The sequence below is a fragment of the Elephas maximus genome, chromosome 4, assembly GCF_024166365.1.
Source record: "Elephas maximus indicus isolate mEleMax1 chromosome 4, mEleMax1 primary haplotype, whole genome shotgun sequence".
In the NCBI taxonomy this organism is placed as follows: domain Eukaryota; kingdom Metazoa; phylum Chordata; class Mammalia; order Proboscidea; family Elephantidae; genus Elephas; species Elephas maximus.
This window is the reverse complement of record NC_064822.1, coordinates 182,712,826-182,739,724: the sequence shown is the minus strand read 5'-3', so window position 1 is coordinate 182,739,724 and position 26,899 is coordinate 182,712,826. Positions and strand designations below refer to the sequence as shown.

Here is a 26,899-nt window from a genome sequence, read left to right as displayed (position 1 = left end):
CCTCAGTCTCCTCATTCGTATTGTAAGCATGTCCACGGGGAGGTTTAATTGCAACCAAGTATGTAGCTTGCTCAGCCCCAAGCCTGACATGGAGCAAAGCTGCACCGCACAAGGTAGCTGTAAGCTGTAAGCATTGCTGGTACCGCTGGGGGCTAGGACGCAGGGTCGCTGGGCTGGGGCTCGCTCAGGAGTCTCGCCGCGTTCCCATCGGGTCGCCGCTCTCCGCGCTGCGGCTGCGGCGGGTGAAGCCCTGGGCGCTGCCCCCGCGCCCAGCCGCATCCCCGACCGCGCCCCCACCTGGGCGCCCGGCGCGCAACGGGTGCGGGCTGGGCCGGGGCTGCCCCGGGAGCGAGCGGGGCGGGGCCGCCGCGCCCACGCCCCTCCCGCCGCCTTCTCCGCCTCTCGCGGTTGGGCTCAGAGCGGCGGCAGCAGCGGCCGCGGCGACAGCTCCGGCTCCGGCTCCTGCCTTCGCCCAGGGCTCCCGGGCTCCGCGCCCCGACCCCGCCACCGCGCCTGCCGGGGCCTCGGCGCCCCGCCGCCGCCTCACGCTGAAGTTCCTGGCCGTGCTGCTGGCCGCGGGCATGCTGGCGTTCCTCGGTGCCGTCATCTGCATCATCGCCAGCGTGCCCCTGGCGGCCAGCCCCGCGCGGGCGCTGCCCGGCGGCGCCGACAACGCCTCGGCCGCCTCGGCCGGTGCCGCGGCCCCGGGCCCGCAGCGCAGCCTGAGCGCGCTGCACGGCGCGGGCGGCTCGGCCGGGCCCCCCGCGCTGCCTGGGGCGCCGGCGGCCAGCGCGCACCCGCTGCCGCCCGGGCCGCTCTTCAGCCGCTTCCTGTGCACGCCGCTGGCGGCCGCCTGCCCGTCGGGGGCCGAGCAGGGCGACGCGGCGGGCGGCGAGGGCGAGGAGCTGCTGCTGCTGCAGAGCACGGCCGAGCAGCTGCGCCAGACGGCGCTGCAGCAGGAGGCGCGCATCCGCGCCGACCAGGACACCATCCGCGAACTCACCCGCAAGCTGGGCCGCTGCGAGAGCGGCCTGCCGCGCGGCCTCCAGGACGCCGGGCCCCGGCGCGACACCATGGCCGACGGGGCCTGGGACTCGCCCGCGCTCGTCCTCGAGCTGGAGGACGCCGTGCGCGCCCTCCGGGACCGCATCGACCGCATCGAGGTGAGCGCCGCCCGCGCCGTCGGGGAGCGGGCCCGGTGGGTGGGGCGCCCGGGCGGCGGCCACGCGCGCAGCCGTTCCGGTGTCCGGCCGCCGACGGGGAGCTGCCAGGCCCTGGGCAGGTCTCCGAGCCTCCCGTGTCCGCCCATGTTACGGGAATGAACGCTCCTCCTCGCAGGTGAGAGGGGAAGATTTCCGGGAGGGGACTCGGAGAAGCGTCTTGCACAGTTTCAGAGGCACGGCGGAGCTCATGGGAAAGGCTCATTTCCGTTCCATTCTCCTCTCCAGGCACTTACCGCTCAGGGCCTCAGTGTCTGCGTCTGTAAAATGGGTGTAAGTGCCTGGCCACTTGTAGTGGGGATTGATTCAGATCAATTGATTAGATGGGAAAATGCTTGGCACCTACTAAGAGCTATTAAAAGCCATTTTCATTTCCTGCTTCCGACACTCCCAAGGCAGCACCAGCCCTATACTCACTCTCTATGGTCCCGACACAGGACACACTACCCAAGAGACTCGGGGTCTTCCTTACCCGCCGAAGAGCAGGGAACAGAGTGTCCATAAGCCAAATCCAGGTGCCCCTCACCGCCTTCTACCCCCATAGCTCCCAGCGTACCTCAGACCACGACCAGACAGCGGGAGGCTCAGATGCGGCTCCCAGGCACTGATACCCCGAAGCCTGCAGTTCTGGGCTGGGGGCTAGGTGGAGTAGGGCCCCGCCCCGTTTGGCCTCCTCCACTCCCCTCTTCTTGATGTCCTGGCTCAGGCACTCAGCCAGACACATGGTGTCCTGCAAGGGGGATCTGCTCTTGGCTGTTGTGTGACCCTGGGCCAGTCATTACCCCCCCCTTTGGAGAGGTGTGACCCCCTTCTAACCTGTGAGCAGCTATTTGGGGTTCCCCAGAGAGGGGCAACCAGTCAGACTGAGCGGGACAATCAGACTGGGCAGGGCAGATGGCAGGAGTCACTGATCACCCCCAGCCATCACTGATTGCAAGACCCCAGGGAGGAGGGTTAGTAAAGCTATAGGGGCCTAACAAACAGACAAAATTGGATCTGTGGAAGGAGGGTGGAAACAGAGGCTAAAGCACCAGCTGCCCCCTCCATGAGCTTCCCCCAAACAGTGCAGCTGGCAAAGCAGAGGAAGGGAGCAAATGCAGGGACCCCCCACCCATCCCTGGCAGAGCAGCACAGGGGATGCCCATATAGAAGGCTGACGCTGCCCATGGCCAGGCCCTCCTGAGAGTCTGTGCTGGGGCCGGTACCCACCCCACAGGGTATCACAGTGGCAGCCAGCCCCCTCACTTTCAGACGACAAAAGCAGGGCTCAGAGACCCCCTTAGGTCACAGTTTGAGTGAGTGGCAGAGGCAGGAAGGACGCAAGAGGGTCTTGTCCCCCGCACGAGCTCTGCAGGGGTTTCTAGAATGAGAGGGCCAAACGCAAGAAAATAATCAAAGAAACACTGAAAATCATCAGTGAAGGGGAGCCTCAGTTTCTTCAGCTGTAAAATAGGGATAATAATAGCATCTACCTCACTGGGGTGTTAGGAGGGCTAAGTGAGTTTATCCCTGTGAAGGTTCTGGAACAGTGCCTGGCACAGCTAGTAACTAATCCGTTTGAGTAATTACTGTTTTTATCATTAAAGCTATAATATTGTTGTCGTTAGGTGCCCTGGAGTCGGTCCCGACTCATAGCGACCCTGTGTACAACAGGACAAAACACTGCCCTGTCCTGCACCATCCTCACAATTGTTGCTGTGTTTGAGCGCATTGTTGCAGCCACTGTGTCAGTAATCTGGTTGAGGGTTTTCCCCTTTTTTGCTGACCCTCTACCTTACCAAGCATGATGTCCTTCTCCAGGGACTGATCCCTCCTGGCTACATGTCCAAAGTATGTGAGACAAAGTCTCGCCATCCTCGCTTCTAAGGAACATTCTGGTTGTATTTCTTCCAAGACAGATTTGTTCGTTCTTCTGGCAGCCCACAGTATATTCAGTATTCTTTGCCGACACCATAATTCAAAGGCATTAGTTCTTCTCTGGTCTTCCTTATACATTGTCCATCTTTGACATGCCTATGAGACAATTGAAATACCATGGTTTGAGCCCCCAGACCTTCTGTTAGCCCAGGACAGGAACCATCCCCAAAGCCAACTCTTCAGATGGGGATTGGCCTGGACAATGGGATAGAAAAAGATCCCGGTGAAAAAATGAGCTTCTTGGATCAAGTAGACATTTGAGACTATGTTGGCATCTCCTATCTGGAGGGGAGATGCGAGGGCAGAAGGGGTTAGAAGCTGGTGGAATGGACACAAAAAGAGAGAGTGGAGGGAAGGAGCGGAGTGTCTCATCAGGTGGAGAGCAATTAGGAGTATATAGCAAGGTGTATATACATTTTTGTATGAGATACTGACTTGATTTGTAAACTTTCACTTAAAGCACAATAAAAATAAAAAATAAAAAAAGAAGAGGAAGAAGAAGAAGATACCATGGCTTGGTCAGGCACACCTTAGTCTTCAAAGTGACATCTTTGCTTTTTAATACTTTAAAGAGATCTTTTGCAGCAGATTCGCCCAATGCAATGCGTAGTTTGATTTCTTGACTGCTGCTTCCGTGAACATTGAAATTAAAATATTACTTTTTTTTTTAATATAGTCAAAAATCAAAATGGGAACAAACATTCCTTTTAGGAAACAGATTATAGCAATGTCAAAAAAAAGCTTTGATTTTCGGTAAACTTCCTCCTTGCCTACCTTAGTCCCCGCCCCCACACACGCAGATGGCTCAGGTGGCTCCCCCACGTCTGGGGCTGGCAGGCTGGGCTTGCCCTGGACCTGTTCCCTCAGCACCTGCGGCACTTGGCAGGGTGGGCTCCCCTCCAGTTAGCCTGCTGAGGTTGGGGGGATCCTGACGGCTGGGCTTTGGCACCAGATCAACCTTCCCAGCTGGGCAAACCCTGGCTTCCCCCACGTACATTCCCTCCTGCTTTCTAGTGCAGTGGATGTGGAGAGACAGAGGCAGGGGGCTACGTGGCCACCAGGTCTGCCTCTGGAGCTGGCAGCAGCCAGAGCCGGCCTCGGGGGCTTTGGGAGGGGCTGGCCTCTGAAGCCCAACAGACTTGGGGTCAGACGACTGGTGTCAGCAGGACCTCATGCTTCCTCCAGCCACTATCCAGTTTCTCCCTGTCTCTTCTCATCTGGTACCCTCACAAGGATGCCCTCTGATTTTCAGAGTGACTTCCTCACCGCTCGTTCTCTCTCCCACCAGAGCACACTGAAAGGGCTCTTGTTGAAGTCACCAAAGTTGACAAATCAGACAGGAACTTTTCTGTCCTTGTCATGCTGGACCCCTCTTGGGCACCTGACCCTCTGATCACTCCCTCCTTCTCAAGTCTCCATGTCGTTGGCTTCTCCGCTCCTGCCTCTCTGCCTCCTTCTCTGACTACTGCTTCTCTGCTCCTTACAGGGTCTTCTAACGTTCGCGCCCCCTCCTGCCGACCCTCTCACTGTCCCTTGGGTGAACTTAGCCACACCCCAGGGCTTCCAACACCCCATTCCACTGTGCCCCTCCAGCCCAGATTGCCCTCCTGAGCTCCAGGCCAGTAGGTCCAGCTGAGCCCCTGGACGTCCCACCCATCCCCTAACCTCACCTGAACTCAGCATCTCCCCAGCCTGCTTCTCCGATACAAACCTGGGAGCCATCCTAGCCCCTCCCTCCCCCTCCTAGTTCTTGTCGGCCTCATCTCTCTGTGTGTGCTTGCTTGCATCAGCCTCCTTACCGGTCTCCCACCTCCAGGACACCCCTCTATTGGCTCTCCTCCAGGCAGCCCCAGGGATCTTCCTTAAGCCCTTCCATGGAGCTCCTTTGTGGAAACGCCTTTGGTGCGAACTCCTCTGCCTGCTCCCAGGCTGCCATGTGGCCCAGCTCTCCAGACCCACCTCCCAGTTTTTTCTTGCCTTTGGCCTAGATCACCCCCAGTGCATCCCTGCTCTTCATTTAAGGGTCTACTTTGAGGACATCTCCTCCTGGAAGCCTTCCATGGTCACACTCTGTCCCCCCTCCTTGCTCCCATAACCCTCAGCACATCCCTGCCTCCATCCCTGCCTTCAGGGCTCTGCATCCCCTCTCCCCTCCCTGCCTCCAGACCAGAAAGAGGAGGGAAGGTAAAGTTGGTTGGTCCGCCTGCCCCAGGCCTCAAGTGGGAGCCACGTTTGAGGGATTAGTAGGAAATCATTTGTGTTTTCTTTTCTGTTTTTGTTGTTGTTATTCATTGCAAAAAGTCCAAAGGTTTTTGGAGGGAAACTCCATTTAATTCCATTGCTAACCAAAAGGTCAGCAGTTCAAATCTAGCCACTGGTCGGCAGCTGCTTCTTGGAAGCCCTATGGGGCACTTCTACTCTGCTCTATAGGATCACTATGAATCGGAATCGGCCGGACAGCAATGGGTTTGGTTTGTTTTTTTGGTTATCCCTTTGGAATGGTGCCTGGCTAGTGCAAATGGTTTGCAATCGACTACTAACCTAAAGATTGGCAGTTTGAACCCACCCGCAGTGCTGCAGGAGAACGCCCTGATGATCTACTTCCAGAAAACCCTATGAGGTAGTTCTCTCCTGTAACACGTGGGGTCGCCATGAGTCAGAATCGACTTGATGGCAATGGGTCTGGTTTGGGTTTTTTTTTTTATCCATTTGTGCAGCCCCCACTAGCCCTTTCCCGAATGCAGACATTGTTACAGCTTCTGGGCTGCTGTGTAATTACATTTTAATGTCACCGGAACTCCCTGGGATTCATCTGCAGCTCTGCCACCCACCAGTCACTTGACCTGCCTCCAGCTGGTGGAGGTATGGGTTGCTTCCAATTGTTTTTCTTCTAGATGCTCATTGCAGGCTCAGTTTCATGCAGGTAGTTGTTTGTTTGGTGGTTTTTTGTTGTTTTGTTTTTTTTCTTTCTTTCTCTTTAAGTCTATTGAATTATTCCTTGAGACTAAATTCCCAGGAGTGCTATTACTGGGTCAGAGGATATTGACTTTGTACGGCTGCAGCCAAGAATCACTTTCCAAAAGGACTGGACCATTTATGCGGTAACCAGCCATGTATGTATGCTCCGGTTTTCCATTTTTGCACTAATTTAATATATGTGTAAAATGAAACTCCAAGATCGACTGAAACAGCAGTTCTTTGACATAAAGCCACATCTTTGACCCAGTGTATATGATGTAGGCGGGTGGCTTCCCCTAACCCTGGAGTGGAGGCCATGCCGAGGGACACCCTGGTGGTGGTGTTCACAGAGGACCTGGACTCAGGGAGCCACCACTCTTGTGTTATTAACAGTTACAGCTCACACTAACTGAGCACTTAGCACTTACTTAGCACTTGCTGAATGCAGTGGTGTCACTAGGGTTGGTGTCACGCAGCACGGTGACTCATGGTGTCGCCTCTCCCAACCCCACAGACCTCCTCCCAAACAGACCATACAGAATCCACAGTAATATGTATTATCAATTTTAATCATAGAATAACAGGTGATAAATACAGCTGTAAATTGCTTAAAGGTAATATTTCTTAGATTATATGAGTACTAACAAAATTGTTTTGTAAAATTGCTCTACATCGAATTACAACATTATTAGTTACATTTTTAGTAACTGAGCCGAAGCCTTTTTTGATTTTTCTCCTTTTCCTTCAATTACTACTTCGCCCTCAAAAAAGTTATTGATATAGGTTCACAGATACGAATTACCACAATATTGTAGCTAAAACGCCAGAAAGTTTGACCAAATCAGTGACTATAAAAACGCCGGCAGCAAAGAAAACAACAGTGTGTGCTTGTCACGCGTGCCGACGAAACCACGTGACTCAGAGCATCCTCGTAATTGGCTAATACTGACAGCTGTGACCGGCGCACATTAGAAGGTTCAAAAGGTAAATTAGCATAGAGTTTTAGTCTTGTACGTGTATTGATATGTGTAAGCCGAGCTTACGAAAAATGTTGTTAAAACTAACTACATGGATATTTTTAATTAAAAATAATAAATTTTTTCTGAAACACTGCACAAAAATTTTATAGACAGTCATTTTAGTGTCAACTCTCTGACAGCGTCACCAGGTGTGGTCCACACCCCCTCGTTCCCCTAGTGACACCACTGGTTGAGTATCAGGCACTGTGCTTTATCTCATTTAATCCTCGTAAAAACTCTATGATGGAAGTACTGTTCTAGCTGCCTTTCATAGATGAAGAAACTGAGGTTCAGAGAGGTTAGGAAACTGGCCCAAAGTCACACAGCAGTGGAGCTTGGATTTGAACTTGGTGTCTGGCTCCAGGGCTCTTATTTTTCATCATTTGCTCTAAACCCATCCAGAGGGGGTCAGACCTCACTCATCTTTGAAAAAGAGCAAGACACGTGAGGGCGTACCTCCTGCTTGATGCTGCCTCCACCACTTCTGTCTTAGAACATCCCGAGCAAGTGCCATGGGGCTAGTTTCTCAAAGGCTTGTCCCGCAGGCTATTGAGATAATCAGGAAGCTCGCTGTGGGATCTTTAATAGTAATAATAACGATAACAATAACTAACAGTTATTAGGCTTTTACTGTATACGTATTAGCTTGTTTAGTGTATTCAGTCTTCAGCTCTATGAAGTAGTCTGTACATCCCCATCTTACAGGTGAGGAAGTAGAGGCTCCAGGAGCGTGAGGGACACCGAGCCAGGCGTTCACCTGCTCTTGACTTCAGTTCCCCCTCTGTAAAAAGGTTCTCGTCCTGTGCTGAATATTCTCTGAAATAGGAAGACTGTGTGCTCTTCTTGCTTGTGACTAAAGGCTAATCACTTTCCCGCTCTGGGCCTTGGTTTTCTTATCTGTAAAACGGGTGGGAAGAGGGGATTGGTTTGCTCTACGGACCCTTTGGGTTCTAGAATTTTGGGTCCTTGGGCAGATGCCTCCTGAATAGGAATTGTGTGGGTGGTGCATGCATGTGTGTGTGCGCAGCCACCGCATCCCCACCACACCACCCTCGGACCCCCAGTTCTTGGGGAAACCTGCAGATAAACACAGCAGCTTAGAAGATTTTTTGATGCCTTATCTGAAGTCTATTGATGGCTTTTGCCTTTGTCTTACATTGCTGCCCATTCTGGAAGCTACTCTTTGGTAGGTGGTGATTGCCCTGACCCCGCCCCTTTGCAGGGAAGGGGGCCTGGGAAGAGGAGGTGATGGGGGCCAGCAGAATGCAGGGAGAGGGTTCTGCCTACTCCCCCAGCCCCTGATTGAGCGTTGGCCCTGGTCTTCCTCCGGAGCCGTAGTATAGAATCGCGTTCTGGGCACACACTCTGGAGCCAGACTGCCCAGGTTCACTGTCTAGCTCTGTCATTGGAGAATTCTGTGACCTTAGGCAAGCTGCTCACTTTCTCATCCTCAGTTTCCTCATCTGTAAAATGAACATTGAAAAAACAGCCCCTCCCTCGTGGGACAGAAGAGATAATGGTAGAGCATTTGGCACAGGGTTTGGCAGGGAATACAAACTCGGGAAGAGTAGCTGGTATTAGAATGTGAGGAGCTGGACCCCGGCTGCCTGCAGACCTGGCTGCCCCCCCACCCTGACCTCACCCTATCTCCAGGTGGGAAACCCATACTGGGAGGCCGTTAGCTCCCTACTCCGGCCCATGGTAGCACTTGAGCTTTTTAAACCCTGGCTCTGCTACTCTCTTGCCGTGACCTCGGATAATTCCGTCTCCTCTCTAATCCTCAGTTTCCCCATTTGTGAAAGGGGATGGGTGGGCAGGATGCCCCAGAAGGCCTCTCTCGCTCTGCCATCCTGTAGCCTGGAAGCCTCCAGTCCCTGGCAGACCTTCCAGGAGAGGAGGGCCTTCCTGCTTTTCCAGCCTTGGCAGGGGCTGCTTGGACAGAAGTAGGGTTTTACCTGTGGGTTTTTTTTTTTAAACTTATATCCTACATTCAAATATATAAGACCTCCCATAGCTTATTTATAAAGGACGCACATCTTAAGTGTACAATACAGTTCAGTAAATGTTTATGGGTGTAGACACCCAAGAGACCACCACCCAGATCAAGAATCAGAACGTTCCCAGCCTCCCAGAAGGCTCGCTTATGCTCCCCAAAGCCAGTTCTTCCTCGGAGGTGACCATTATTCTGACTTCTTTCCACGTAGAGGGGTTCTGCATGTGTTTGAACGTCATACAGTTATACTCCTTTGTGCCTGGTGTTTTTCGCTCCACATTATGCCTGTGACATTCAGGCATGTTGCACGTGTCGGTGTCAGGGAATACTTTTCTGCCCACTATTGCCTGTGCTGTTACTTGCTGTGTAGTTTTATCTTATGGATCTGTTTTTGTTGTTTGTTGCCACTGAGTTGGTTCTGACTCATAGCAACCTTATGTATAACAGAACGAAGCATCTCCTGGCCCTGTGCCATCTTCATGATCATTGTTATGTCCGAGTCCATTGTTTCGGCCACTGTGCCAACTCATCTCACAGACGGCCTCCCTCACCTTTGCCCACCCTCCACTTTACCAGCCATGATGCCCCCTTTCTAGAGGTTGGTCTTTCCTGATTGTGTCCAAAGTAAGTGAGTCAAAGTCTCGCCAAAGTCTTGCTTCTAAGAACACAGTATGGATATACCTTAATTTATTTGCCCATTCTACTATGGGCACACATCTCGGTTGTTTCTAGTTTTGAGTTACTACAAACAAAGCTTCTGTGAACATTCTTGTGATACTTTTTGGTGGTTACGAGCCCTCATGTCTCTTGAGCAAACACTAAAGAGTGGAACGGCTGGATCATAGAAGAGGCATGTCTAGCTTTAGTAGGCACTACAAAACGTTCTCCCCAAGCAGTTAGGAGAGTTTCCACGCCCACCCACGCTATGCTTCCCGTCCTCACCATCCTTGCTATGGTCATTTAAAAAATGCTCCCTGTTCTGGTGGGCGTGTAGTGGTCATTGTGGTTTCACTTTTATTTCCCTGATGACTCACGCTGCTGAGCACCTTTTCTTGTGCTTATTGTCCATTTTGTAAAGTGTTGGCCAGTTCTTGCCTGTGGGAGGTGGAGCAAAGTCAGAAGTTGGTGCTGCTCGCGGAGTGATGACTGTAGGAGTGTCTTCCCAGGACAGTCTTGGGCATATCCTCCCCATTGAACCCTAGGATGGGGACTGAGGCAGCCAGCCCAAAGTAGGACCAATTATGTATCCCACAACCCTCATTTTACTCCAGGGGAAACTGAGGCTCAGAGAGGCCAAGGGACTTGCCCAAGGCCACATAGCACAGCAGAAGCTAAGCCAAGATCACAGCCAGAATCTCTGGCTAAAGGGGGATGGAGGTTCTCAGTCCTTGCTCTGGGTTTTTGGCTAGAGCCCAGAAGGTAGGTGGTCAGACAGCGCCTGAGAGGAAATTCTGGGTGGCCTTCTCAAAGTAGCAGCTTAGCAGGGGGTGCTGGGTACGAGGCCTAAGACTGGGGGAGTCCTAAGGCACTCTCTGGAGTCTGGGAGCCCAGGAGGGCAAGTGGGGTAGACCCCTCCCCACTCCAGCCTCTAACACCAGATACTTCCACAGAGCCTTTCTCTCTGCTCCTGTCATCCTCCTGCCCTCACCCTCACTGCACCTGTTCATCCTCACTTGGCACCCTCAGGGCACAGTGGCCCATTTGTCATCTTCCCATTACAGCTTCAAATTGGTATTGGGGGACCAGGACTGAAAAATCAGTCTGGGCTCTGCCCCTCGCTGTCCCATCCCCTCCCTCCCTGGGTTACACAGAGAGCAGCCTGCTGGGTCTGCTCCTGGAGAGGAAATTGGGGGACAGGCTGGGGTTGACATGGCCCCTCCCCCACCGGGGCTCTTACACAAAGACTTCCCTGACCACCTCACCCCCTCCTCCCAGGCAGAGCTGTCCCTCCCTGCCTGGTGTTCTTGCCGCTGTCACAGTGCTGAGAGCGCCACCTGTGGCGGGCGAGAGCCCTACAGCTGCAGCAGGCTGCACTGAGAGGTGGCAGGGATGAGCTCGCCCTCTGTGCGGGGCCTGTTCCAAGGGCCTTACAGTTTAATCCCACAAGAACCACGTGACTGTTATTATCCCCATTTTACAGATGAGGAAACCAACGCTCAGGGAGGTTAAGAAACGTGCCCGGGTCACTTAGCTGAGCTTTTGATCCAAGCAGTCTGGTTCGAGGGCCCACATGTTTACTCACTATGCCCTCCTGCCTCTCAATAATGTTGTTGTTGTGAGTTGCCGTCAAGTCAATTCATGGTTCTCAATAATAGTGGTTCTGTGCATTTATCAACTATTTAGTGGCAACAGGTTTGGCTTTAGGTTTTAGTATATGCCAGACCTTACGTTTATTCTTTCATTTTATCCTAACTTATAAAACGTAGGTACTATTATTATCCCAATTTACAGATGAGGAAACTGAGGGTCAGAGAGTTGAGCAACTTGCTGAAGGCCACAGACCTAGTAAGTGAGGAACTCGGAAAAGATCCAGGCCCTTTAGCCACGACATCACGTTGCCACAGCACACGTTGACAGATGGATGAATGAATGAGTGAATGAAGGCTCTGCAGCCCCTGGTGGGGCAGAGAAGCCCTTGGGACTCTTCTTTCTCTTTGGAACATCTTAGCCTAGGCATCAGGGAAGCCGCCATCTGGAGGTTGAGTAGGCATTGGCGAGGGGAGGGGGAACAAGACGAGTGTTCCCAGCAAAATCTGGCAGAAGGAACAGCCCATGCGGAGGCCCCTGGGGTGAGAAGGAGCTGGGGGACTCTAGGTAGGAGTGAAGTATAGCTTGCTCGGAGGTGCAGATGGGTCCTGTGGTGAGGGCCGAGGCCAGAGGGGTGAGATGGCGGCTGTGACTTTATACAGCAGGAGGGAGAAGAGCTAGTGAAGGATTTTAGGTAAGTGAGTGACATGGCTGTATTTGTGATTTCAGCGGCCGCCTCTGGCTGCTGTGACCACAGCCCGGGGGTTGGTGGCCTGGGCTAGGGCAGGGCCAAAGGAGCTGACTGAGATGAGATGATGGCTAAGACTCGGGGTTAGATGCTGGCATTCAAGATTCCACTTTTGGATTCTCCCCTCTCTCTTTTTTTTTTTTTTAAGAAAGTCATTATATTTCAGGCATTAAAAAGAAAGCTAGGATGCTATGAGGCAATGCTATCATTGTGCCCTTTTTGCTGATGGGGAAACTGAGGCACGGAACCCTCATGTCACAAGCTCACTCAGTTGGTGGAGCCGAGGCATGAGCCTGGGCAGTCATAGTAGACTGACAGGCTTGGGGGTGACCAGATGGGGGAGGCAAGGAGACGTGACCAGCTCTGCTGCCCCCAAAACCCGTTGACATTCCTCCCTGCCCTGCAGCCCCTGGAGCCAGACCCTGGGCTGTCCTGGGAGGGTGAGCTGTGCAGAGGGTTGGGCCCTGACTCTGAAGCTGGCCCCTTCCTCCTGCTCCCCACAGGAAAGGCACTGACCCTGGGGTGGGAGAGGAGGTTGGGCACTTTCTATGTCCTCTTAGCCTCAGAACTGCCCTGTGCCATCAGGGCCCTTCTCCCCATTCCCCTCTGTGAAGCTGCCCATACCGTAGTCTGACACCACCCATGGGACCCCCACAGCCTCACCACTAGCACCTGTTCCACTGGCCTTCAAGCCAGGCAGGGCAGCTGGCACTGTCCCACTTGGCAGACCAGCAAAGGGAGACCCAGACTGTCTGGGGAGGATGGAGGGATGAGCACAGGTTCCAGAACAAGGAGGGCCTGGGGTGGAGTCCTGCTCTGCTACTTGGCAGCAGTGTGACCTTGGGCAGGCAACTGGCCCTCTCTGAGCCCTAGTCCCCTCATCAGTGGAGTGGGCCTGTCTCCTTTCCCAGGTTGTTGACAGGGTATGACATGTCTGCACAGGGCTTCCTTGGTGCAGGACCTGGTGTGCAGTGAGTGCTGTGAGCATTACTGTTGCTAGTGCTAGTGAGCCCAGCACATTAGCGGCTGAGCTGGGACGAGAACCCTGGGCTCTGACTCCAGGCCTTGCATATTTACACCAGCTCCCACCCCAGACTCTCAGCAGGAACAGGCTGTGGGTTCTGAGCCCCCCTTTTCCTGCCCATCAGGAGCTGAGTGGGGACGATGGTGTCGTCACCCACCCCTCTCCTCCCCCCATCTTGGGCCAGGGGCCTACTTGGCATCAGGCCAGGAGCCCACGCAGCACAGCCTGTGCCCACAGCAGATGGGAAAGTGGGGCGGGGGGCAGGGAGTCATGTTCTCTGATTGAGACATGGGGTGGGGAGGGGGCCACAGATGATAGTGCGAGCCGGCCCCCTCCCTGCCTTCCTGGCGGCTGCAGAGCTGGCGGCTCTTACAAAAGAACAGCTTGTGCACCCACCCCCTCAGCCCGCACGTTTTCTCCTCACTCAGGCATCTGTGTAAATAGCCCTCCACGTCCTGTTCCTTCCTGGCAGGTGTTTCTCCCTCTGAGTGAGGCGGGGATGCTTTCCAGAGAGAGGAAGCATCGACTTTGCCCAGCCCCATCATTGCAGAAAATTCAAAAGGATGTCTGCCTCGGTTTCCCCATCTGTGAAGTGGGGATAATTAGAGTACCAACCTCCATGAGTGGCCGTGAGGATTTAGGAGTAGTACGTGTGAAGTGCAAGGACAGGCCTGGCATAGGATCTCACTCAGTCGTGTGGCCCTCATGCCAAGACTGGTGTATAGGAGGGTGGGGAACTGAGGTGTCAGATGGAGGCCAGACAGAGCAGCACTGGGGGCCATGGAGATGCTCTCTGGCCCCTTCCAGCCCTGAGATGGAAATGCACCCCGTGAGCTAATTGCCTATGCCCAAAAAAGGATTCTGGAAATCCAGCCATTTCATACAGTCGGGTGGCTGGCCCTGTCACTCCGGTGGGCCATCAGCTAACGTGTCCGAGCCTCACGGTTTGTATAATGTTTTTACAGCCCACGAGGGCCAGTCCCTTCCACTCTTTCCTCCCATCCTTACACCAGGGTAGACAGTGGGGAGCAGTTGTCCCATTTTACAGAAGGCAAAACTGAGATTTTATGGTTAGTTCATACCAGAGCCAGGATTCATAGGTGCCTTGGGGGTTAGAAGGAGCTGCCAGGAGAGCAAGATTAGTGTAACAAAAGTAAGACCAAGGGAACCGAAGTGAACTGAGCTGGTCACCTAGCCATCTCCCGCCCCACTTCGCCTGGCCTCCACCCCAGCCTGGTGGCCACGCAGGTGTCTGCACTGATGGACAGCTGTGACCTCTTACCTGGGACGTGGTGGATGATAAAGACGCCCTGAGCCCCCCACAACCCCAGCTGCTTCGTGGGGTCCCTGCCCAGAGGCAGCCTGGACCACTCAGTGACTTGCATTCTGTTGCCCCATTTCACAGCCTGGAATGGGGAGGTGGATCCTCAGTCCCTTCCCACCTCCAGCAGATGGAGAGAGGGGGAGGAGAAGGACTGAAGGCTTTCTGAAAAAAGCTGCTCCAAGTCCTGCCTGTGGTTGCCGACACACGCATGCGCGCGCCTCCGCGTGCACACGCACACATGAGCACGCGCGCGCACATACGCACGCACACAAAGTGAGAGTTTGAGCTGGTACCTGACCCCAGCCCTTTGAGGCAGCCCCACCTTTCCCATCTGAGCCACCCAGCAGAGCCTGGGGACAGGTAGGACAGTGAGGGAAGAGGGTTGCCAGAGGGGCCGCAGGGCAGGTGTTGGGAGAGGCCGCTTGCGGAGTGATTAAGAGCATGGGTTGGAATGCCAGACTGCCTGGGTTCGAATCCCAGATCTGCTGCTTGCTCCTTGTGTGATTTGGGGTCACTCTTACCCAGTGTCCCTGCCCATGAAATGGGGACACTAGTGGTACCTACCTCACAGACTCGTTAAGCAGATCCAGTGGGTGAATGCTTGCGAGGTGCCTGCTAGGGCTCAGCTCACCTCTGAGAGCACCCCATTCAGGTCTTCCTATTACCCCAAGTGCTGGAACCCTTGGCCTTGAACCCCCCACATTAGGCGGACTTTCACTAGGCCCTTTCCGCATAATTATCCTGACAACAGCCTCACAAATTGGCCATTCCAAGCCCCATTTGCTAGATGAGGGAAAATGATACCAGTGAGGTCCCCCCTCCCTCCCACCCTGAACAGAATGGCAGAGCCAAGGGTCAGTCCTCCAACTGCTCAGCCCCAGGTCACTTTCACTGCCCAGCACAAACAGGGAACGCCATGGTGGCAGCACCGGGGTCTCAGTCGCTGAGCGTGTGGCACTTTGCCTGCACATCCTTTGTCCCCAGCACTTTGTGGCAGGGGACACATTTATCCCCTTGTCACATGGTCAGGAAAGGGGATCAGAGAGGTTAAGGAATTTGCCCACATCACCCAGCAGATGACCAGCAAGGCCAAGACTTGACCAGTGAGGCTGGAGAGGGAGCTCCCGTAGTCGCCCAAAGCTTGGGAAGTTTTGAGTATGCTCCTGGGTTTCTGTTTTGTTTTCAGTTGTTTTTCTGCACCTGGAGCAGTGCTTGGCACATAGTCTGTGCTCCCTGAATATTTGCTCAGTGAATGAGTGTGGGAATTCAATGAGGTCATGTCTGGGGCCTAAGCCGGCGGTAGGGCTCAGGGCCAGGCTGAATAGGAACCAGCAGGCCTCTGGGGAACGGGAAAGCATTGGGCCTGTCAGTGGAGAATTAGGAGAAGGGAGGAAGCGGGGGGAGGGGGGTTGCAGTGGGGGAGGTTTAATTTGGCTCCCAGAAGCTCAGTGAATTATTAATCTCCTACTGATGCTCCCATGACGTGTCCACCAGAGGCTGCCCCCTCCAAGAATCTAGACCTGTGGTCTCCTGCCTCCCTTCACCCCAGAAGGGGCTTTCTCCAGCAGGGGAAGGGAAAGGAGAGTACCCCCTGGCTCTTGCTCCAAATTTCCTGACTGCTGGGATCAAAAGATGAGATGGGGGGACTCTAAACACTTGATCCTCATTCTGAGCAGAATGGTGGGGGGTGTCAGAGCACAGTCTGAAGCATTCTGCCCCTGTTATGGATTGAATTGTGTCCCCCAAAAATATGCATTGTAAATTCTAACCTCTATGCCTGTGGTTATAATCCCATTTGGGAGTGGATTGTTTTTGTTATGTTAATGAGACAGGATTAGTGTAGGGTTTGGCTTGAGTCAATCACTTTTGAGATATAAAAGAGATTAAACAAGCAAGTGAAGAAGAGAGATGGGGTTAGATAGATGCCAAGACACATGGAGATCTCCAAGGAACCAGGAAACAGAAGCTGAAGAGACAAGGACCTTCCTCCAGAGCCAGCAGAGACAGAAAGCCTTCCCCTAGAGCTGGCCCTCTGAATTTGGACTTCTAGCCTCCTAAACTGTGAGAACATAAATTTGTCTTTGTTAAAGCCATCCACTTGTGGTATTTCTGTTTATAGCACCACTAGGTAACTAAGACAGCCCCAGACAGTAAATTTCAATAAACAATCTGTTTACTGACATTTACCATTAACCCTTCCTACAGCACTTCCCAGTAGGTACAGTTGTCCTGTGTTGAATGTGAGGAACTGGATCCACAGAGGTCAAATGATTTGCCCAGGGTCACATAGCAAGCTGGTTACAGAGCTGGACTTGAACCTTGGGTTGTCTGACTCCAGAGTCTGTGATCTTACCCTGGAATGACCACACCACTGGAGCCCTGATCCAGAAGCCCTTGGTTGTGCCCACACAGAACCTTGCACATAGTACCACCTTAGAGAAGCTTGGCAAGTGAATGAGCAAAGACTAAAACAGTCCACCCCTTGGAGGGCCTGTCAGTATACCGCCTTCCAGCTATGCAGGAGCTTGGTGAGTAAATCAGCAAAGACTAAAACAGTCCACCCCTTGGAGGGCATATCGGTGTACTGCTTTCCAGCGATGCAGCAGCTTGGCGAGTGAATGAGCAAAGACTAAGACAGTCCACCCCTTGGAGGGCCCATTGGTGTACCACCTTCCAGCCATGCAGGACTAGGCAGTGGCTCTCAACCCCCACTACACATTAGATCCACCCAGGGAGCTTTTCTGGCACTCCATGCCAGCCTCCCTCTGCCCTTTCCCTGCTCCCCTCCCCCCACCATAGACGGAGATGTCTTTGAGGGTGGGCGCCAGGTCTGCTTCTGCTCACCATTATGCATCAGCACTGGAAACAGAACCAGCTACCAACCAGCTAACTAGTTACCATCGAGCTGATTCTGACTCATGGCAACCCCATGTGTGCAGAGTAGAACTGTGCTTCTTAGGGTTTTCAGTGGCTGATTTCCAGAAGTAGATGGCCAGGCTTTTCTTCTGAGGCACTTCTGTGTACACTTGAACCTCTCACCTTCCAGTTAGTAACAAAGCACTGTAAGCCTTAGCTGTTTACACCACCCAGTGCTAGGCACCCAGGCAACATGCATTGGCTGAAGTTGGAATTGCCATCCCCACTTCACACGTGGGGAAGCTGAGGCTCACCTGGGGCATCTCCAGGCCCATGCTTCTTTCCTTCCTCTCTCCATGTGACCTCACATGCCCCTCTTTCTCTGCCCTGTAAGCAGCAGGAGCTCCCGGCCCGTGTGAACTTCTCAGCCGCCGCATCCCCAGCCCCGGCAGTGCCCACTGCCCTGAACTCCAAAATGGACGAGCTGGAGGGGCAGCTGCTGGCCAAGGTGCTGGCACTGGAGAAGGAGCGCGCAGCCCTCAGCCACAGCAGCCACCGGCAGCGGCAGGAGGTGGAGAAGGAGCTGGACGCACTGCAGGGCCGCGTGGCGGAGCTGGAACATGGTGGGTCCTGGGCCCACAGAGTGCAGAGTGTGCAAGGCGTTGGTCCTTGGGTGGGTCTTTGGATGACAGAGCCACTCAAAAGCTCTTTTCATGGTATCCGGAGGCTAAAGCTGAACGGGGTGGTGGGGTGTGGGGGGAAGCTGCAGAAGAGAAGAGGGAGAGGAAAAATCAGGGAATATTATTATCATTACCAACAGTTACCATTTTCTGGCACTTATTATGCTTCAGGACTGAGCTAAGTACTTGACACACCAGCTGGTGTAATCTTCACAACATCCCACCTGGAGCACAGGGACAGGAACCTCAATCCCTACCCAGTCTTACTGGGTTAATTGGCAAATGCCAAGACGCTGTCTTTCTACACTGTGTCTCCGAAGGGGTTGGGGGAATGTCCCCTCAAGGGACAGAGGGGAAGTAGGCAGCTGGGCTGGATATCTGTCTGCCCATGGGCAAGTTTCCTCCCTTCTTGGGGCTCAATTTTAACATCTATGAAATGGGTTCAAAGAGGCAGTCACTGACTTCCTTGTTCTCTGGCCGTGATGCATCACGTCAGTCTCCACCCCCAGCCCCAAGCAGACCTGGGAACCCTGGACCTGCCTTCCCAGCCCCCACCTCCTCCTCCCAGCCCTCAACAACCAGCTGGGGTGAGGGACACCTAGCTGGTTCCTGCCTCTCCAGGAATCAGGAGGTGCCAAGCAGATGGCAGTGCCCGTGGCCTCCCACCCTAGGGTGTGCTGGGTGTATCCCTTCCCCCAGAGGTGGTACCTCTCCAGTCTACCCCCTGCAGACAGCCCTCTTATATTCAAGATATAGAATCCCAGAAACTGAGCCGAGAGATACCTTGGAGACCAGGAATCTGGTCTCCAGATTGTTTTCATTCAGATCCCAGCTCTGCCACTTACTAGCTTTGTGGCCTTGAAAAGATTACTTAACCTCTCTTAGCCAAGATTTCCTTGTCTATAAAACAGGGATTTTACTGAACCCTATCTCATAGGGTTGTTATGAGGAATAAACGAGAGAATACATGTAAAAGCACTTAGAACAGTGCCTGGGAAAGGAGGCAGTATACCAAAAAACAAGCCCACTGACGTCAACTCAGTTCCGACTCATAGCGACGCTATAGGACAGAGTAGAAACTGCCCCATAGAGTTTCCAAGGAGCAGCTTATGGATTCAAACTGCCGACCTTTTGGTTAGCAGCAGTAGCTCTTAATCATGACACCACCAGGGTTTCCAGAAAGCACTATAGTACGTGTTAAATAAGTAGGCAGAGAACTACAGAAAATGACAATGATTTTATTACCATATTTATTTACCATGAGCCAGGCCCTTTACATATTTTCTCCCATTCAGCACTCACACAGGTCTGGGAGAGAAGAAATATTATTAGCCCCATTTTATGGAGGAAATTGAAGCACAGAGAGGTTAACCTTCAACTTGTTGAAGGTCACATGGCTGGTAAGTGGTGGAGGCAGGATTTGAACCCAGAACATCTCAGGTCCAGGGCTGTTACGCTTTAACCTCCCCGTCAACGAGGAAGCAGAGTGGGGAAGGACATGAAGGTGCCTGGCCCATTGCAGGTGCCCAGGAATGACTAGCTGTCGCTCTGGTCTGCCACCTGTCCACCCCACCCCTGTCAGTGTCCACTGACCCCCACATGCCTGCCTTACCCTCCCCCTCAGGATCCTCGGCCTCCAACACCCCAGACGCCTTCAAGATCAGCATCCCCATCCGCAATAACTACATGTACGCCCGCATGCGGAAGGCGCTGCCTGAGCTCTACGCCTTTACTGTCTGCATGTGGCTGCGGTCCCGGTCGGGCGGCACTGGCCAGGGCACCCCCTTCTCCTACTCGGTACCTGGCCAGGCCAATGAGATAGTGCTTCTGGAGGCAGGCCATGACCCCATGGAGCTGCTGATCAATGACAAGGTGAGCAGGGGCCCCTGCATGTTTTAGCTGGGTCCTGGCTGGGCTAGGTCCCATGCATGGTTTGGCTCTTTCAATTTTCCCATTTAACATATTCAGTATGCATTAAATGCCTACAGTGGACCAGTCTGGGTTCTGGGAATATAAAGGCAAGCTAGATGTGGTCCTGGCTAAAGAGGGGCTTGTGTCTAATAGAAGCATTAAGTGTTTTTCCCATTTTACAAATGAGGTACGTGAGGCTCACAGAGCTTATGTGACTTCCCCAACAAACCAGCTGTTAGGGACAGGGCCGGAGATCTCTCCAGGGCCCCTGCTCATTCCCCTGGGCAAAGAGAAAAGGAAGTGAGGTCCAAGGACTTAATCTGGGGAGGAAGAGAGGAAGAGACTGCTGGCAGGCTCCTCTTCCCTGCTACTCCCCTGGTACTAGGAGGTCCTTTGCCCCTGCCCATTAATGGGGAGAATGGTGCAGGGTCAGGCTCTGGAGCCTGAGTGCTGGATTTCAATCCTGGTTCTGCCACTTACCCACAGTGTGAGCTTAGTCACTTATCCTTCCTATGCCTCAGTCTCCCCATCTGTTAAACAGCATTGTTAATAGTCTGTATCTCATACGTTGTGGCAAAGAGTAAGTGATTTAAATACGCATAAGGTGTTTGAACAGAGCCTAGCCTTTAGCAAGCCTTGATAAATGTAAGCTAACTTTCTTATCCGAGGCTCTGTGCTAATAGCACTTTACTCACATTATCACACATGTCCCTTCTAACAGCACTGGAAGGTAGGTGCCAGCATTATCTCCATTTTTCAGATAGAGAAGCTGAGGCTCAGAGACAGGAAATAACACACCCTGACAACACAGCTGGTGAAGGGGTGGTAATATGATTTGGGGTCTCAGGCTCTGGAAGCAGCCTCTTGATCCCTCTCCTCTTCTTCCCTTGGGCCACCCACCCTCCGCATGCCCTGAGCTCACCCCCAGCTTCCTCCCTTGTTCTGACTGTAGGACAGGACCAGGACAGGCCTTGGGTGGGAAATGATATTGCAAGGGTATAGTCATTGAAAGACTGGGGGAAGGCAAGCTTCCTATCACCTCCATCCCCCCCAAAATGCCCTCCCCTGTCTGCCACGTTGCTTTGGGTCTTGCAGGCATGGTCATCTTTTGAGACCCTCTGTAAATACAGACACTATATATCACACCCATCTGTGACCAGTCCACAGCCACATAGAGCCACTGGGAGTGGTTGTCACCCATCCAAATGCAATTCCACAGGAGCTGCCCTTCATGGGTGTCCTGGGGAGAAGGAAAGAGATGGGCCCAGGGGGTAGTGAATTTCTCATGTGGTCCTAAGAAGACCAAGGCCAGGCTACATCTAGATCATACTACCCTGTTCCCTTCGTACACCCTGGCTGTCGTCCTTGCCGCTGCCCAAGATCGGAGCTCAGTTCCCACGGAAAGGAAATCAGCACCCTGGACAGGGCACTGGGCAGCCCTATTCCAGGAACCTCTGCAGTCATTTTGAGCACGAATCTAGCAGGCTACTCGGTGTTCTTTTATTCCAGCCTCTAAGCCTTTTGCTCCTGCTGTGCCCTCTACTCGGTTTGCCTTTAAGTGGAATAGACAAATTCTATTGTCTTCCCAGGCATTCTTTAGACACCCTGTCTTCTGTTCGCATACCCGCCTCTTCCTTTGAGCCTTCACAGCCTCAGTGCCTCCCATATGGCTCCTATGTTATTTTGTCTTGTAATTTTGTCCCTGAAATCTTTCCCTCCTGTGCAGACTCATTTCGTTTAAGGTTAAGACCAGGTCCATAGCCCCAGTGTCCAGAGCAAGGCCTGGCACCAAATAGGCTTCAAAGAATGTTACATTCAATTGTAATCTCCAAGAATTTCTGCAATCAAAGAGCCCCTTGGGAACATCAAATCCACAGGCAGGAAGTACCTTTCATCTCACAGGCCAACTGTAGTCAATCAGCAGTGGCTTCCCGGAGCACTGTGATGAGAAGGATCCTGAGGCTGAGTCTAGGCTCCTGATTGATCTGCCATGTGTGCCCTGGGTGGAGGAAGAGACACTGGTTGCATATTTGCCATCCCTGGTCTGACTTCCTCACTTTTCAGATGAGGCCCGGAGAGGAAAACAGCCTCCCCAAGGGGGTTGGTGGCAGAGCCTGGGCCAGGATGTCTTGAGCCTCTTCTCTGGGCTGAGCACTGTCCAAGGACTATGAGACACAGCTCCTACCCTGCATGGCCTTCTGGGCCTGTTAAAGAGGAATGAACTCCCAGGAAACAACCGAAAACCAGCACCGAATCACCCCCTTGTGATCTGAGTGAGGCAATTTGGTTAGGTCGATAGGGATTAAAAGGTAGAGGAATCAGGGAAAGATGCTGGACTGGAAGGAAGGGGAGGGTCAGCCTTGATCAGCCCCTGAAAGAAAGGGCAAGGGTGCCTCTGCCACTGCTCCAGCTTGGGTCTTGTGGCATCTCTGACTTGGGGTCGGGGACCTGTGTCCAGGTGGCCCAGCTGCCCCTGAGCCTGAAGGACAATGGCTGGCACCACATCTGCATCTCCTGGACCACACGGGATGGCCTGTGGTCTGCCTACCAGGATGGCGAGCTGCGGGGCTCTGGTGAGAACCTGGCTGCCTGGCACCCCATCAAGCCTCATGGAATCCTCATCCTGGGCCAGGAACAGGTAAGGCTCAGGCTGGCATTGCCCAAGCCGATCTCTCCAGGGCCCCTGAGGAGGAGGGGCTGGGCAGAGGGAGCCTGAAAGCACAGCAGTGATCGTTCCTTCTGACCCAGTCATTCTACAGATGGTCAGACTGAGGCCCAGGGAGAGCAGAGACCTGCCAAAGGGGCTAGATCTGTGGGGGTGGGCTTCGGCAAGGACAGGGGCCTGACTAGCTATGTCTGCCTGCTGTCTCTTCTGCTCCCTCACTCCATTTCTCTCTCCTTTCTCTGCTGCTCTCCCGGCCAGGACACCCTCGGTGGCAGGTTTGATGCCACCCAGGCCTTCGTGGGTGACATTGCCCAGTTTAACCTGTGGGACCACGCCCTGACACCTGCCCAAGTCCTGGGCATTGCCAACTGTACTGAGCTGCTGCCGGGCAACGTCCTCCCCTGGGAAGACAAGCTAGTGGAGGCCTTTGGGGGTGCCACCAAGGCCACCTTTGATGTCTGCAAGGGGAGGACCAAGCCATGAGGAGCCACCTCATCCAGGGCCCCTCCCCTGCCTGCCACTTTGGGGACTTGAGGGGGGTACATTCCCTTCTCAGCCTTCCCACTCACTGGCCTCCCCTCTGCTGCAGCCCCAGCCATGCCCCCCGTTTCCCCCACCTTCCTCCACACCTCCAGATGCCCTGCCCAGCAATGGGTGTCCCCCAACCCCACCTAGATGGGGACGAGCAGCCCCAGTCAGCAAGTCAAACCTGGAGTGAGGCCAGGGCCGGGCTGGAGGGGGTAGCAGTGTCCACAGCCCTGCCCACCCTCCTGGCATTACACTGGAACCCTCTCTTGCCCCCATCTACCCTGTCCCATCCATCCTGTTTGATTCCACTGTTCTCAACAGCACCCACCATAGGTTGTATATGGGAGAAGGGCCTATGATCTCAGTGGTGGGGGTGGCTGTCCATCCCACTGCCCCCCCATGCAGCAGGCCTGGTGTCTCCCACTTCAAGACCAGAAGAGGCTGTGGAACAGTCCCCCCAGCTGAGAAGGGGACTACTTTACGAGGCATGTGAAGCTCAGACTCGCCCCTCCTCCACCCTTCCTCCAGCTGCTGGTCAAGGGCATGGGAATCTTGATAGAGGCCCCTCCAGCCTGCCCCCTCCCCCTCTTTCCTTGTTTCATTGTGTGAAGTTGTTTGAATGTTGGTTCCATGCCTGGCCCAGACCCATCACCCCTTCTGCTCGCCCACAGCTGTCCCCACTGGCATGGCCACCCCTCCCCATCTGTGCCCAGGACAAGGCCTGGGCTGCTTCAACCTGAGCTGGGGCCAGCTTAAGGCAGAGGCTCCATGCCCCAGGGGACCCCGCTTCTGGCAGAGCCACAATGGCCACTCCCTCTGCATGGCCCTGCAGCCTCTGGGAAGGGAAGAAGCTGCGAGGACAGGGAGAAGTGTGTGGTGGTGGGCAGAGCACTGGACGCAAGAGAGGAGCATTGTTCCTGGCCAGCCCGGCTGCTAACGTGCTGTGTAGCCTTCTGTAAGGCCCTGCCCTCTCTGGCCTGGGCTTGCTCATCTGTAAGCTAAGGCCCTTGCTTTGATCATTTCTGAGACCCCCTCCAGACTGAACGTAAGATGGTCTGTGATTCCAAGTATATAGGGTGGGGCAAGCCCGGGAATCTCCCAGGAGACCCAGGAGCATGGTAACGGCAAGTCTTGGAACTGGGCAGCAGATGGGATCAGGGTAGGCACGGGTCAGTTTCAGCAGCTCCTCCAGAGAGTCAAGGGCAAGGTTAGGGTTCAAAGCAGGCCAGTCTCACACGTGAATTGTAAAAAAAAATCACCTCCCTCTGGATCCCCCATCTGGCACCCTTGCCTGACTGAGGCTGTCTCAAAGAGCTGGTGGTTCCTGGTTCCCAACCTTGAGACCTCACCAGCACCACCAAGACAATGGGGAAAATCTCAGAGCTGAGAAAGGCCATCCATTGTGACCCCTTGCCTGTACAGATGGGAAAGAGCTCAGAAAGAGCAAGTGACTTGCACAGGATCACACAGCACAATGGGGCGTAACCAGGACTAGAACACAGGCCTTCTGACTCCCTCTTCAGTGTTCTCCCTCCTCACTATACTGCCTGTCTTCAAGGGCTTGTGAGTCCAGCTGACACACAAGAGAATGGACAGTTGAGAGGTCAGGATGCTTTCCAACAGGACTATTGAGACATCTTCCTTTAAGCAACACCCAGACATCTTGGCACCTCCCAGGAGGTAGGGGGAGGAGAATGTGACCCCGGGGTACTCTGGTGGGAATGGAGAGCTGAGAATGGCAGGTGTCCCACCCCTGCCAGCACCTACCAGGTGTCTGGGCAGCTGCAGGCTACCTGGCTCACATGGCATGTTGCCTTTCCCCTTTTTGTCCCCCCTCGGAGCTCCCCTGGCCACTTAGCCTGAGCATATTCAGGAGCTGGAAGCTGTGGGGCCTGATGCCGTGGAAACTTCTCCAAGACTTGTTGCCTCCAGCCCCCAGATCCTTGTTACCATTTCAAGAGCACAAATAGATGATTCAGCACCTCCGGTCCAACTCCCCTTGGAAGAAGGAGCAATGGATGGCATGCTCAGCCAGAACCTGCTGAGGTCTAGGTTGCCCCGGTAACAGCCAATGACATCAGCCCAAGTGCTGGGTCAAGTGTCTCATCCATAACTACACGTGCTGTTGCTGGGGTGACGGCAGAATTGGGAACTTGGGTTTCGGGGACGCTGGGCTGTATTTGGTTTCTGTTATTATTTTTAGGGGTACAGGTTTCTGGGGGCCTTGGAGGAAGGGAAGGGCCTTCGGGGGGAGGCGATGGGACTTTTTTGGTCACTTGAGTCCACCCGGGCACATCGTCCCAAATCTTTGTGCTTTGTCATGGTGGTGACAAGACATCTGATGTCTGAGCCTTGTTCCTGCACTGAGTCACCCTAGTCAGCCCTCTGAAGGGAACAGGAACAAAATGAAGACATTGGGGTGTGGGTTCTGAGTCTGAATCTTTGGTGAGGGGCCTGGGACCCCATTTCCATTCCAGAAAGATCAAAGCCCAAAGTTCGCACCCTCCCTTCATCCATTAATCCAACACCTGCCGGTTGGACTCATCCATAAGTTTTGGTGTTTTCTTCTGCTCCTGGCAGAAGAGCAAGAGGAGCTAGAAACGGTGCTCGGCCGTGTCCCTGAGTTGTTCCTGGTTAATAATGATGCTGCCCACGTTTGTTACACCCTTAGTAAGTGTCAGACCACGGGCATTATCTCGTTTATCCTTCCAACACAATTACAAGTTAGGACTATTCTTAGCCCTGTTATACAGGTAAGGACACTGGGGCACAGACAGGTTAAGTTCCTTGCCCAGTGTCGGTCAGCCAGCAAGCGATAGAGCCCAGATTTCAGACCAAGGCAGGTTACATGCAGGGCCCTCTGCTCACCCGGGGGGGGGCCCACTCTGTGTGGGGAGTGGAGTGGGGTTTAGCACCCACCATTGCTCCTGAGAATTTCAGTCTGAAGGAATGTGCCTGGCCTCATTCCACACCCCATGGGTCAGAGGATCAGGTATGGAATGGCCCAGCCTCAAGACAAGGGTCCCCTTGGGTGAGGCCACCAAAGGGCTCACAGACCCTCAGGGGATGTGTCTCCCTGGCAGCCTCAGCCCTTCCCTACCTCAGCGGAATTTCCAGGACAGCTGAAAGGGAAAGGGAAGCTGGAGTGACTCCCAACAGTCCCAGGCAGGAAAGGAGAGGGAAGCTGATACTTCCCCAACTCCTGCTATGGACCTCGTCCTGAGCCCGGTGCTTTACAGCTGTTATCTGCCAGGTTCCCTCAGCTTGATGGACATACTGCCCCTAATCAATGTCCCAAGGGGGCATGTCTCCTCCCCACAATTGTGCATGACCTAGGACTACAGGCCCCCATTTTACAGATGAGGAAACTGAGTCAGGGGAGTGGGCAACCCATGAGGCCACACAGCTGAGATGTGGAGAGACTCTGAGGTCAGTACTCCCTCCGTGACACAGGGACCCCTTTTTCCCGGAACTGGGTTCCTCCTTTTTTGTGTTCCCAGCACCCTTGGCCTGAGAAAACTAGGAAGGAGCCCTTCTTAGAGATGGGATCACTGTCTTCAACCCCTTTGTCCCAGCTGCCTGTCACCCCAAACTCCACCTCCCCTGGACCCCCAACCCTGCTGGGTGGGGGAGGGGCTCATGTGGGCCCAGGCTGAGCAGTGAGCAAGCATGTCACGTTGTCCGACACTGAATTGGTGCCCCCTATAGACCACCCCTGTTAAGCCCACCCCTCTGCTTCCTCCTTGCCCTGTTTTGTATATTAAGTGACATGAGGTGCCACGTGTGTATGATGTGTGTGTGACAGATGC

The 26,899-nt window shown here is 53.9% G+C and overlaps 1 protein-coding gene across 1 annotated transcript; it reads left to right on the top strand.

The window, feature by feature from the left end:
• The first annotated feature begins 28 nt into the window (after positions 1 to 28).
• On the top strand, positions 29 to 26,899 carry NPTXR (neuronal pentraxin receptor). Its single transcript, XM_049884986.1, has 6 exons — positions 29 to 113; positions 157 to 1,163; positions 17,704 to 17,929; positions 19,611 to 19,858; positions 22,356 to 22,535; positions 22,821 to 26,899. Exons 1-6 carry the CDS (start codon positions 29 to 31, stop codon positions 23,043 to 23,045), a joined length of 1,971 nt encoding a protein of 656 aa, XP_049740943.1. The 3' UTR covers positions 23,046 to 26,899.